The sequence below is a fragment of the Colossoma macropomum genome, unplaced genomic scaffold, assembly GCF_904425465.1.
Source record: "Colossoma macropomum unplaced genomic scaffold, Colossoma_macropomum, whole genome shotgun sequence".
NCBI lineage: Eukaryota > Metazoa > Chordata > Actinopteri > Characiformes > Serrasalmidae > Colossoma > Colossoma macropomum.
Window position 1 is genome coordinate 46,053,612 of NW_023494791.1, and position 14,069 is coordinate 46,067,680.

The 14,069-nt window shown below is 38.6% G+C and overlaps 1 protein-coding gene across 1 annotated transcript in view; it reads right to left on the minus strand.

Moving 5' to 3' along the window:
• Positions 1–11,712, minus strand: part of brf1a (BRF1 RNA polymerase III transcription initiation factor subunit a) — a 62,945-nt gene extending 51,233 nt beyond the window's left edge. Inside the window, exons 1-2 of the mRNA XM_036575320.1 lie at positions 11,635–11,712; positions 7,082–7,255 (exon numbers count right to left, since the gene is read on the minus strand). Coding sequence (XP_036431213.1) covers positions 7,082–7,255; positions 11,635–11,671 — 211 coding nt within the window. The 5' untranslated portion in view covers positions 11,672–11,712. The remainder of the gene's footprint in view (positions 1–7,081; positions 7,256–11,634) is intronic.
• Between the last annotated feature and the right edge of the window lie 2,357 nt (positions 11,713–14,069).

The window sequence follows — 14,069 nt, forward strand, 5'->3', positions numbered from 1 at the left end:
CTCAGATCAAACATTATAATACAGTCTCTGCGACAAATTCAACACAAGACGCCTGCAGAGGCATGAAGGGCAGGCGAAATGACAAAAATACAACACTTGAAAGAATTTTCACAATTAAGGGATCAATGCCTTCACGGTCCTGACCAAATGACTTCAAAACTACTGAGTACCAAAAAAAAAAAATCCATCTCATTCAATACCATTTCACACCTATCATCCAATTAGCAGGCTTGTTTCAATATCAGACTGCTGATTGGCTTAATTACATCTCATTTGCATGTTATCAATGTCAGCACTTCTTGATTCATCTGCAATACATTGCGGTCAGTAAATATAATATATAATATAATTCCAGCACTATACTCTGATTTAAGCCACGCCCACTCTCAGTTTATCATTTACAAGAAGGCATCAAAAAATATCGTTCAGGCAAAAAACATTTACAAAAGGAGATCAAAAACTCTGGGTTCAATGATTTTTCAACATCTGTAAAAAATAAAATATTTAAGGAACCAGAGTGGAAGAGTAAACAATAAAAATACATGAATACAACAAGATGATGTCATTATCTGACATCCCATCAGCTGCTTTGTTACTATGCAGTTATACACTGATCGTTGTTGTTGACAGGCTGTCTATAATTAATAAATCATATTGGCCAGTAAGGACACAATTGTATCTACTCATATCATTGATTAATATCATGCCTAGTATGTTGGCTTGTGGATAGTATGTTAGCTTAATGCTAACATATTTGCTTGTGGCTAGACCAGGGGTCGGCAACATGCAGCTCTTTTTCTGCCCTGTTGTGGCTCCACAGCAGAATCAGATTTGTAGCTAAAAATAAAATAATCCTCCTTTACAGTAAAATAAAGCTCTGCTGATCGTTCAACACAGTTTAACAATAAATGGTGTTAAACACTGGAGTTAATGTAGAACTGCTAATTCACCCTTTAACCCTGAAGATCAGCGCAGACTGCTGGTCATCTTAGCAACACAGGCAATGGTCTCACCTAGCCAGTAGCTAACGAAAAGGCAAAGAGAGAGATTTAAGACGAACATCAATAATCTGGAGACAAATGGACTTATTTGCGTTTATAATCACTCCAGCTGGTTTCCTGATTCTGCAATGAGAAACTGTCAAACACTAAAAAGTCACAAAGCTGAAGTCAGCAACTTGTTTGAATTCTCCCGTTCCACCTTAAATCGTGCAGCTGTTACATTCTGCCTCCTCAGGCACCATTTAAGGTGGAACAGGAAAATTTGAACAAGAAGCTGGCAAATGAGAAGCGACTTCAGCCTCGTAAAAAATCAAACGTTGACAGACGTTTTACAAGAAACCGTTCTACCTTTGAGGAAAAGTTTCCTGCCAGAGATGCGAGAAAAGCGGCTACAGCTGAGCTAAAGTTTAAAGCAGAGCAAAGTAAGGCTGTGTTTTCATTTAGATTAAATTTTTAGCATATACTAGCACATCAGCACATACTGAGGCATATTTACAGCCAAGATGTTAAAATGGATATAAAATGTTGCTTCCAAGGTGGTTTGATTTTTGTTGAAAGGACAAAATGGCTCTTCTTCAGATTTGGGTTGCGACCCCTGGGATAGAGCATTAGCTCCTGTTTCAAATACTATACTTTTATAATGAATCTCAATGCACTAATTAATAGAAATGGAAACATTATAGATTAGCATAAGACACATGTTCAGACCTTTGTTATTCTTGCTGCATCAAAAACGTATCAAATTGAGACGCCACTGTATCATATTGTATGGAATAATGAATTACGGCCCTATTGCTCATCCCTTACTGCCATCGTTTTTAAGGCACACAGCCAGTGCCCACGCTGATTATATCAAACCTTATATAACAGTCCTGGAAACTGTGCTGTTAATAATACGACCCAGTCACAAAAAAAAAAAGAGAGAGAGAGAGAAGAGCGCTAGTCTGCACTGCACACACCCTCTCACTCATCCTACTAAAGCAGACTGAAGATAGTCTCAGGAGACCCCCCCCACACACATCTTAGCACATCTCCTCACTTACAACTCACACACACACATACCCCAGACATAGAGAGGCAAGATTTAGCGACATCTCACTGACAAGAACGCTAAACAGGAAGAAACCACATTACACATGCACAGCAACTCTCACACTATAGCAGTGTTTGTGCATATTAATAGTCTATATAGACTACATACACCGATCAGGCATAACATTACGACCACCTACTTGTTTCTACGCTCATTGTCCATTTTATCAGCTCCACTTACTATATAGGTGCACTTTGTAGTTCTACAGTTACAGACTGTAGTCCATCTGTTTCTCTGCATACTTTGTTAGCCCCCTTTGACCCTGTTCTTCAGTGGCCAGGACCCCATGGAACCTCACAGAGCAGGTACTATTTGGGTGGTGGATCATTCTCAGCACTGCAGTCACACTGTGGTGCGTTAGTGTGTGTTGCGCTGGTACAAGTGGATCAGACACTGCTCTCGTTCTCCATGCCGGATAGTGGGTTTCAAGCCCAGTGGTAGCGTTATATCCCCACTAACGTAATTACATCACTCTGGCGCTGTGTGTGTGAGGTAATTTGATCCATTGTCCTCTCAGCCCTTAAGAATGTGTTTGTTGCTAAAACTCCTCCCGCACAATAAACATACAGTTTACCATACAGCCCTAATGTACATGTAAAGCCAAGTCAAGTCAAAGTTTATTTATACAGCGCTTTTTGCAACAGGTGTTGTCACAAAGCAGCTTCACATAAAAATCCGGGTCAGAGCCCCCATGAGCGTCGCCAATGGCGACAGTGGCAAGGGAAAAACTCTACGAGTAAGAGGAAGAAACCGTGAGAGGATCCAACACACAAATGGGGAACCCGTCCTCCTCTGGTCGACACCGGATAGCAAAAATATCAAAAGAGCAATATGAGCACAGAATAAGGTTTTAACATTAGTTTAAGATATGGAGAAGGAGAAAATTATTATATAAGCCTATTACTCCTATTAACAGCCTCGTAGTAATATGCTATAATAAAAGTAGCCTATAAGCTGATTTCACTGTAAGCTTTAGCCGTTTTACTATCTACCTCTTTAATTTCTACTTGTAGAGGGTAAAACACATACTTTAAATCCAATACTGTAAGTTTAAATGCATGATTTTTATATACAGGAATGATACAAAAATCAAATCAATCCCATTTTTCTTCAGTATTCACCACCCAAAAAAATTATTTGGCAGTTTTCTTTCTTAATCACTGTTTCACTGATTTAAATTATTTTGCTAACTGCATTAATAATAATAATTAAATCTATATTTATTTAGTGTAACTGACATTCATTTGCGCTTTATTAGGACACAATAACAGGTTGAACTATGGCAGATTCAATTTAGTTGAGCAATTCTGGCACCTATGTTTTTAGTATAAAAGGCGATCACTTTTTGGAGTTTTGGAGTTTTTTGTTCTTTTTCAAGTACAAGAAAATGTGCCAAAATTACTGTTTACTGTTACCGTACATGGTTGTTACCATTCACACGTGACGGACAGAGATTAGGATGAAAAGCAAAGGAGTATTTCTTTAATATCTCACTAGATTAGAACATCTATAATGATTTCCGCAGAATGATGATAGTTGTTCCTCTTTCATTCTAATCTGTTTTTCACAGACACAGACTCTCTGTGACTCATCTGGTTCTTACAAAGTCTGAACACTTCCAGTGAACTATTTATGAGTGAAAGAGTACATATTCCTCATAAAGCCGGAGGGAATACTTCCCCCAGTAAATGACGCATTTCTGGACTCAGGAGGGGCCGACAGGATAAGAACTGGAGGGAAACTAAATTCTGACTGTTTATGGGCAGATCTATAAACAGCAGTTTCCTCTGAAATTTGAGCTCACAGTGTCTCTACCATTTAGTTCCATGTCCTGAGTCTCTGGCTGTGCTCATAGAGTGAAATCAACTGATCTGAGGCTTCAAAGATAATAAAACAAGGCTGGATATTTCCAAATAGCTCACAATCCAACACTCAACACCACACGTGAGTCAAGATTCAATACATAGCGAGATTACAATTGGATGACGACACATTCTGACAAACTATCAGGGCACTATTAAATCTGTTAGATAAATTCTAAACAATAAAACATGAGCTGGTAGTTTCACAAAGGGCAATTACATCGATTGTTCAACATTTCTGCAGAATTCAATCATTAAGAGACTCATTCAGAGTGGTTTGGTGTGAAACGCTCTGTTCTAGAGAAACAAACAGAGTCAGAATTGTTCATAGTGGTGGTGATAGGAACCAGACGTCCACCTCAAAAAGCTCCCTCACAGAAAGTACATAAATGGTTATGAACACACTGCCTGGTGCCTGAGACATTTATATTTTCAATAGTTTTGAGATAAAGTTCCGTCTAAAACGTATTTCTTTGATACGTTCGCCGCAAAGAAGTAAATGAAGGTCGCTGTGAGGGCCCTAAGAAACCTTTTTTTTTTTCAGGTTTTATACAATTTTACCATCATCAACATTAAATATAAAACTCAGAAGACTCGTGTAGGTTCACTGGTGGTTTTGGATAGTAAATAAAATGTCTATATTTGTGTTGTAGTCATGGCGACCCCTGGTTCCTATCACCACCACTGTAAAGAAATCAGATTCAGTCACTTTCTCTACTACATGCGTGCAGACTGCTGGTCCTGGAGGGCCAGTGTCCAGTACACTGATTACACTCATCATTTTAATTGCATGGTTTAGTGGGTTTTTTGAGTAGGGAAACTACCAAACTGTGCTCCAGGACCAGAGCTGTGCACCCCTCTACATTTCACTCCAAACCACTCTGAATTACATGAAAATTTTGAAAAATCTGTGGAATTCCCCTTCAAGATAACCCAAGACATTTGTTTTGCTATACTTTTAAACTGCAATTAGCTGAATTGTATAAATACAATTACTCCCAATATATTACACTATTCACAGGCAGAGGCTGTAATTACACAATTACATTATTCAGTTATGGAAGGAATTACATTTACCATCTACCATCAACTCTCACACTATAGCAGTGTTTGTGCATATGAATAGTCTATATAGACTACATACACCAATCAGGCATAACATTATGACCACTTCCTTGTTTCTACACTCATTGTCCATTTTATCAGCTCCACTTACTATATAGGTGCACTTTGTAGTTCTACAGTTACAGACTGTAGTCCATCTGTTTGTCTGCATACTTTGTTAGCCCCCTTTTACCCTGTTCTTCAGTGGTCAGGACCCCCATGGACCCTCACAGAGCAGGTACTACTTGGGTGGTGGATCATTCTCAGCACTGCAGTAACACTGACGTGGTGGTGGTGTGTTAGTGTGTGTTGCGCTGGTCTGAGTGGATCAGACACAGCAGTGCTGCTGGAGTTTTTAAACACCTCAGTGTCACTGCTGGACTGAGAATAGTCCACCAACCAAAAATATCCAGCCAACAGCGTCCTGTGACCACTGATGAAGGACTAGAGGATGACCAACACAAACTGTGCAGCAGCAGATGAGCTATCGTCTCTGACTTTACATCTACAAGGTGGACTAACAAGGTAGGAGTGTCTAATAGACAGTGAGTTATACAAGGTTTAAAAACTCCAGCAGCACTGCTGTGTCTGATCCACTCAGACCAGCACAACACACACTAACACACCACCACCACGTCAGTGTTACTGCAGTGCTGAGAATGATCCACCACCCAAATAGTACCTGCTCTGTGAGGGTCCATGGGGGTCCTGACCACTGAAGAACAGGGTAAAAGGGGGCTAACAAAGTATGCAGAGAAACAGATGGACTACAGTCTGTAACTGTAGAACTACAAAGTGCACCTATAGAGTAAGTGGAGCTCATAATGTTATGCCTGATCGTTGTATTTACACTGTATTGACAGGTTAGATTCTGCACGTGTGACTCCTTTTTTGCTTGTTTTACTGTCAAAGAATGACAAAAACATGGCAAAAATGAAAACAATGTTTTCTTTCCTCAAAGCAAGACAAAATCATTTTCAATCAAACTTAAATCATAACAAAATATCTCCTTGTCTAATTCCAAACACAAGCATGGTCTGGATTGAGCTTCAAGCGACAAAGAAATCATATAAACTCAACTACAGGTTATAAAAAATTACAACATGCTTTTGTCATCGTTGCTTATAACTTTGCCTTCACAGGATTCAGGTATTTTTGTATCCTGTGATAAACATTTCTGGTTTGTTATGGCCGGAGATCAAAGCGAGTGGGAAACTCATTCAAATAATATTACACTCTTAAAAAAGATGGTTCTTCAAGAGTTCTTTAGTAAAGAAAAGGGTTCTGTATAAAACCATGAACACTCAAACAACCCTGTACACGATTAAAAGGTTCTTTCCATCTTTAAAGCGTTCTTCAGATTGATGGAAAATGTTCAGTAATGTGCCTTAGATGGTTCTATATAGCACTCAAGAGTTCTTCTATCGCTATAAGCCTGACACCGTAACAGTAGAAGAATCCTTTCAGGTGCTATATAGAACCATTTTCAAAAAGGCTTAAATAGGTCTATAGAACCATCTACAGCACATTCTCCATCAGTCTGAGGAACACTTTCATAATGCAAAGAAACCTTTAATCATGCAAAAGGTTCTTTGAATGTTCATGGTTCTACATAGAACCATTTTCTTTAATAAAGAACCCTTGAAGCACCGTCTTTTTGAAGAGTGTATAATAATGAGTTATTAGCAAAAACTACAAGTGGCTGTTCTTTTCATAAAAAAGTGAGTTTTAACATCTTTAGAACTGGACTGTAGAGCTCCGAATGCGAGATGACGTTCCAAATCCGAACGACTGCATGTGGCCCCTCCCCCCAGTCTCCTATAGGCTGACACATGGTGCACTTCCCACCACCTTCAGACCCACCTCTTTATATATTTCAAGCTACTGAAAAACTCTCAACGCATCCCCACCTAAATTCTTCACTCAAGAATAAACCACTACATCCCCAACTTCTAATCTATCAGTTTTTTCCTCTCTCTCTCTCTCTCTCTCTTTCTCTCTCTCTCATTCCTAAAGGATACGTGGCGTCCCCTCCGTTCGGCACACCAGGTAGAGGCAGGCGGCCACAACGTGGGCGGATTTGCGGCCGCGGGTCAGCCGCTTGCACAGCGCCATCTTGTAGAAGTTGAAGGCCGTGTCCAGGCAGTGCTGGTTCATCTGCAGCTGATGGCCCAGGTGGTTTATGTTCCGCTTGGCTAAAGGCAAACAACAAAAACAACAATAAAGAACTCTGTTAGACTCTGTACCTCAACAGAACAGAGACACACAAGACGGACCGTGTTCCTGCTGGTCATAACACAACTGGATTAACAGTAAAGTTTTAAACGTATCACAAAACCTCCGATAAACAGTGCACATCTGTGAAATGATGGTTAGCTATGATAAAATGTTCTTAACTTCAATGTATGTTAATTTAATGATGTTTTTATCTCCATCGGTCCATCAATGTGGAAATGTTCGCACAGTGTAAAGAGCAGCTGATATTCTCTAATGGTGTAAAAATAATTTATAATAAGATTTTTTATAAGACAGCAATAATTGTTTTTATACAAAAATATAAAAATAACAACAAAATGCTAATATTCCTACTACTGAGATGATAATAATAATTTCATTTTTTAATATTTAACAATTTTCATATTTATTACTATTTGTAATAACTTTTAAATCTGTATTAAAGTTATCATCATTATTATTATTTATTACTATTATTATTATTATTAAGAAGAAGAATGCCTTTGTTCCTTTTAGCTTGTCTTCTACATGAACCATTTAAAGTGAATTCCAACTAAAATGGAGTGAACCACGCTGCTTTATTTTAAAGGGGAATTCCACTAATCTTTCAAAATTTCTACATAACTTCATTGTTGAGATGTAAACAAAATCATTTAGAGTGGTTTGATGTGAAATGGTTCATTGTAGAGAAAGGCACTCAGATTTCATTACAGTAGTGGTGATAGGAACCAGAAATTGATGTCTACAGCAAAACATAACCAATGGTAAAACAGAGGTAACACTCTGCGTGTTTCTCTCCGCTGTGAACAGATCTTATAAATAATGTTTTGGGTTAAAACCTTCTCAAACTATCATAAAAAACAATGTCCCAGGCATCAGACAGTGAATTCATAACCATTTCATGTAATAACTTTCTGTGAGGGAGCTTTTAGAGGTGGACGTCTGGTTCCTATCACCACCACTGTGGACAATTACGACCAAGTTTCTTTAGAACAGAGCATTTCACACCAAACCACTCTGAATGACTCTGTTTGCATCCTAACCACTTAATTATGCAGAAATTTGAAAAGTCAGTGGAATTCCCCTTTAATACAGTCTCTCAATACAAACTATTCAGTTATCATCATGTAAATGTAGGAAGTGAGAGATTGAAAAATGGCACTGAGCAGAAGCCCCGGGCTATTTATACAAAAGCTCAACCACACAGAGATCTCTTGTTCTCTCAACCCACACACACACCAATAAATCTCAGTGCAGACTGCAGACCCTCAATCACACACACACACACACACACACACACACACACACACACACACACTCAAACGTACGTGCCTGCACTCACAAACACACACAATAAAGAAACCTCCATATGTTCTCCTCCTACCACAACACATTCACACAGAGCACGAGTCTGTCTGAACAAGATGATTCACTCTTTACCACACAACACACACAGAGAGCGGGTGGCCCACACACCTGAATGCTTTTACAACTCCACACCTCATAGCTGAACACTTAAAGGGCAACTCCATCGATTTTTAAAAATTCCTGCATCATTCAACGTTTAAAACAAAGTCACTCAGAGTGGTTTGGTGTAAAATTCTCCGTTCTACAGAAATTGTGGAGGTGGAATTATTCACAGTGGTGGTGACAGGAACCAGACGTCAGAGAATTCAATTCCTCTGAAAGCTCACTCACAGAAGCCTATTAAGTGAAGTGTACTGCCTAATGCTGAAACACTGCTTTATGATAGTTTTGGACTAAATATATTTTTTCAGAGCCATTCACGGCAAAGATATACAGGGTGATTCAAAAAGACTCACCTGATTTCAAAATGATTTATTTCACTTGTAAATCATTACAGATCAATGCAATAAACTGTAAACGGTTTAAATGAGAGTAAAGTTTATTATGTAATTGTACAAGGTCTCAGTATGAACCTCCTCCAGCTGTACAGACAACATCAACACCATAGTCAAATTCATCCCATACTCAATTGAGCATGTCAGGTGTCGCTGCACTCACGGCTCTTTCAGTGTGATTTCGGAGATCATCCAGTGTTGTTGGGAGTGGCACATAAACAGAGTCCTTAACGTACCCACACAAAAAAAGTCACACGGCGTAAGATCTGGTGATGCTGGTGACCCTTTTCTTGAAACTGCTGGTACCAACGGCAAATGCTCTGAGCTGTTGAAGGTTCACTGCCGTTCTGACAGTCAGAAACTCTATGAACCCCTCTTTCAATTGGATTGTGATTGGTTCCTAGGCGCCTCACGGTTGTAAAATTATGGCGCTTTGAAATCAGATGAATCTTTTTGAATCACCCTGTACATGCAAAGTGTTATAAGGCAAAACAGTCCCAAAAAGAGAACATATTTTAGTAAATTTAACACTATTATCATCAATAAACATTGACCAGGTTTACTGGTCATTTTGGATAGTAAATAAAATGGCCAAATCTGTGTTGTAGTCATGGCGACCCCTGGCTCCTATCACCACCACTGTAAAGAAATCTGAGTTGGTAAATTTCTTCACAATATACTATTTCACATCAAACTACTCTGAATGACCCTGTCACACGTCATTCTTTCCTCTTTTCCCACAAATAATGGGACACACCCTCTCAAACAGTTCCTCTGCTTTGACACATCCAAACCTCAGGTATGACACAAGGACGGGTTTTATTAATCAGCCACTGAGAAGAGTTTATCCCGGAATTGACTCAGCCAATGTGCAATATCAACAATGGAAGTGTTCATTTGCAAAAGCAGATAACTTATTTTAAAGGATTTTCACAAATCAGGTTGTTTTTATTGTGCATTCCAGGGAATTTGGGTTGATTTGATTAAGAAAAAATAACAACAAAATACAGGTAACTTAAAAAATTAAACTTATTTTAAATTAAATTTTGTCTCTTGGCAAAAGCAAAAAGGTTTTTTGGATAACTCCAATGGTCATTTCATGTTACAGAGTTGAATAAAGCATGTAATGGATACAAGTTTCTTAAGTCCAGTTTTAATATTCTTTAACAGGTAAAGAGCTGAAAACTGGAACAAAAACAGCCCATTAGTGGACAATAATAAACATCTCTAAGATCAGAGTTCAGATAATCCTAAGGATGAATCTCAAACTGTTTCACTGCTCTCCATATAGTGAACTATGTGAGTTATGAAATTTAGTTCCACCAAAACATTGCGCTTTATGTCCAGAACGAGAATCCACAGTGGTTCTCTGTTAGACTCACTGACCTCTGTTTTGATGCAGTAGCCGTTATTTTAAGACCTACATGCTGCTCTTTGTAGAGAAGGGAGCTGTCTGAAACAGTTTGTGGCAGTGTTGAGATACCTGATCCGAATACTGCACGCTGATTGGCTGAACACATTTATCAGGTTCTGCTGGAGAACAGCGCTGGCGTTTGACCGTTTCTGCTGTAAAACATTAACTTGCAGTGCCTTGACAATGAACAATAACGGCTTTTGTGAGAAAAAGTATCCAGGGTTCAGAATGCGCTGCGTATTCGAATAACTCACTACAGTCAGCTAGTTTTTTTAAAGGATGGCGTTTATCATTTTTTGCAAATTAACCTCTTAGTTGTATTTAGAAGTTTAACGTTTTGTTGATTTTCTAAGTAAAAATAAGTTCACACATCCTCTACAGAGAACAAAACAGAGCATCTAGCATCTACCATTATGGAAAAAGTAAAACATAAAATATGAAACGTGCCATCACATTTGCACAGGCCACATTTTATGTTTAATTTTTTTCCAATATGTTTTATTTTTCCAGCAAATAAACAGTCATTGTGTATCGAAATGTGCATAAGTGTGTTCTTGTAGAGGATCTGTTCACTTATTTACACTTCCAACATCAACAAAACGTCATCGAACCAGCGTGTCCAAATTTGGACGTATGACTGTACTTTATTACAGAACTCATCTGGCAGGGTGATTACTGCTGGTGATTAGTGTGATTAGATTATAATACGGATATAATCCTCACTATCTGAAATATTATGCAAAATATCACTAAAACTAAAAAGAAATACAGTATGTCAATATATCAGTAGAGATGATGTATTGCCCAGCTCTAAAAGTGAGCCAGAATTATACTGTTACATACAGTCACTGTCTGGACAAAACTTGGGTATTATTAGTCTTATTACCATAACTTAATAGTATTATTGTTTGTTTTTTATCATTAGTGTTCAGTATCGTTATCATTTATTGTAAGTATATCATAGATCATAGTGGAAACTGATCTATTTGGCTTATGTACATACAGATTAGTCTAAAACACAAAGCATTGATATCTGCCTGTTGTCTGATCACTGTCCACTCACCATTCTGTAACGTCTGGGCTCTGGACTCCTTTCCCATCCCAGAGAAATTGCCACCCAGGGAAGGGACATTACCGGTAGCTGTACAGAAATAAAATGCACAAAAAGGCTTAGCAGTATTAATAGAAAATTGTACTGAACTTCTCCCAGACACCATTTATCACCAGAAATGCCATATTAAAGGACACAGCAACCTCTGCTGGTCAAAGTCTGTACTGCAATTCCAACTGTAATCTTGGTTCTCTATAAACTGCAAGTGTTCATACGAATACTTGAGCTTTCCTTGTGATGAGTACAGACTGGTAGTTATTCCCTACACCACATAGGTTTAGAGTTACTTTGGCAAATAGCAACATAGTATGATCAAAGCAGCACGTTACCTCCAAATACAGGCAAAGGTGAGGCTGTTTGGTCAATCAGTTGGCCATTTGGGAGTGTGAGTTAATTTAAAGGACGCTGTAACCAGCTACTTTTTATGATATGACAATTAATGTGATTTGATTTGATTTGATCTGATATTAAGCTAGACAGTATACGCTTCAAGCGAAGCACTTCTTGGTTGAATTTTCAAACTATTACACGTTTCTTTAAATATGCAGGAAAATTTAAGGTGTTCAGGTTAACATTTCACAGCAAAAGTTTACATCAGATGCAGCATATTTCACCTGACTGTAGTATGGACACTAAGACAGCTATAAACTATAACTGTTTAACCAAAACTGTCCCTTTCAGTTTGCAAATGCTGTCAATGTGGTCGTATCCTCAAGGCTACGTCTTCAGTACTTTTAGTTAGAGAACATAAATGTATCATAAGTTACATGGTCTCCATACTCCCTGTATGGACTCCAGGCCTATTTGAAAATATTTTAACTTAACCTGAAACTAACTGTTCTGTAAAGACAAAAACGTACCTCTTTCCCTTGGGATAGTGAATGTAGTGTACCTTTAAAAACTAATTTAAATGTACACATGTGGACTTTATGCACAATGCTGCATCTCAGAGGATGCGTTTACATTAATCTGAACTGTACTTCTTTTTCTACCAGTGTACAAAGCAGGAATATGTCCATCAGATATCATCAAGTACAAAAGAACCCAAAAGTTGCTGTCAATCAGTATTAGTTTCCAGAATTTCTAACTGTAATCGAATGAACATATGGCCTGATAAAATGTGTTAAAATAATTATAACACAAAAAGGTGCTGTTTATTAACATTGTTGACAGTGTGCCATTTAAAAAACTAAACACTTGAAATGTGTGTATGAAATGCACATGAAATAATGAGCAAACTGTGTTTTTTTTGTTTTTTTGTTCTTTATTCTATTCTTTGTTTGCAGTGCTGTTTCAGTGTTTATTATGTATTTCCAAGTTGCAGAATTAATGCTGAATTGTCGGTATGTTTTCAAAATTACGACAAATGTCGTGTATGTGGTACATCAAACAGCACAATGCCTAAAATGAGAATAACTGAACTGCAGTACAGCTTTTGACCAGCAGATGATGCTGTTTCCTCAAAAAATGCAAAACCTTGTTAAATAGCACATTTTTAAGAGTGTAATGGAGCTTTTCCTGTGGACAGAGCAATACAGAACAGTTACTAATCTGCGTCCAAAACTATCTGTACACTCATCACGTCCGTTTCCTATCATTAAAGCAGAAGTTCTGATGAATCACCTTTGACCAATCAATGGTCTGCACTGTTTCTAGCTCCACCCATATGACCCCAGCAAGAAGTAAACCATGATCAGCACAAGCTCTTAGGCCCAATCCCATTTCACCCCTTGCCCCTACCACTTAGCCCTCTAGGGGTACCGATTTTATTTGAGATAGAGGGGTTGGGGAGGTGTTAGGACTGCATGGCCCTCCAACCAGAGGTTTTTCAGAGACACTCCAAACAGAGCGTTTTGAGAAAGAAAGAAAAACCAGCAAGATGGCTGTGCAAGCGACGAAAGAATTAGAGGTGGGTGCTTATAAATAACTGTCCTTCCCCTGTTTTTGAAGGCATATTGTGTCCTAAATGTAACTAAAGCCCAGCAGTGAGGAGCTGAACTTGAACCTCCTCTGCCATCAGTGCAGACTGGCAGGGTCGCCTACAGAGCAGCACTAGTAGCTGTTAATGAAGTGATGCTCTTTTTATTTGAAGGTTGTTCCATTTCGTAGTGAATGTTTTAACCACTACCCATTATAACTCAGCTCCAAGGGGCAAGGTGACACTGAAAAACAAGGGGTAAAAATAAGAAATGGGATTGGGCCTTAGTTAAGTTATAATGCCAAGCAATGGAAATAACATCAAAACGTGTCATCACGGGTCACTGTGTCTGGTGGAAAAGTGCTATTAGTGGGTGTATTGGATGAGTCACTCACCGTCTGATGACACGAAACTGGCCAACAGCAGATGAGCCCCCGCCGCTGTTTTCCACAAAGGTTACCTCAGAAAC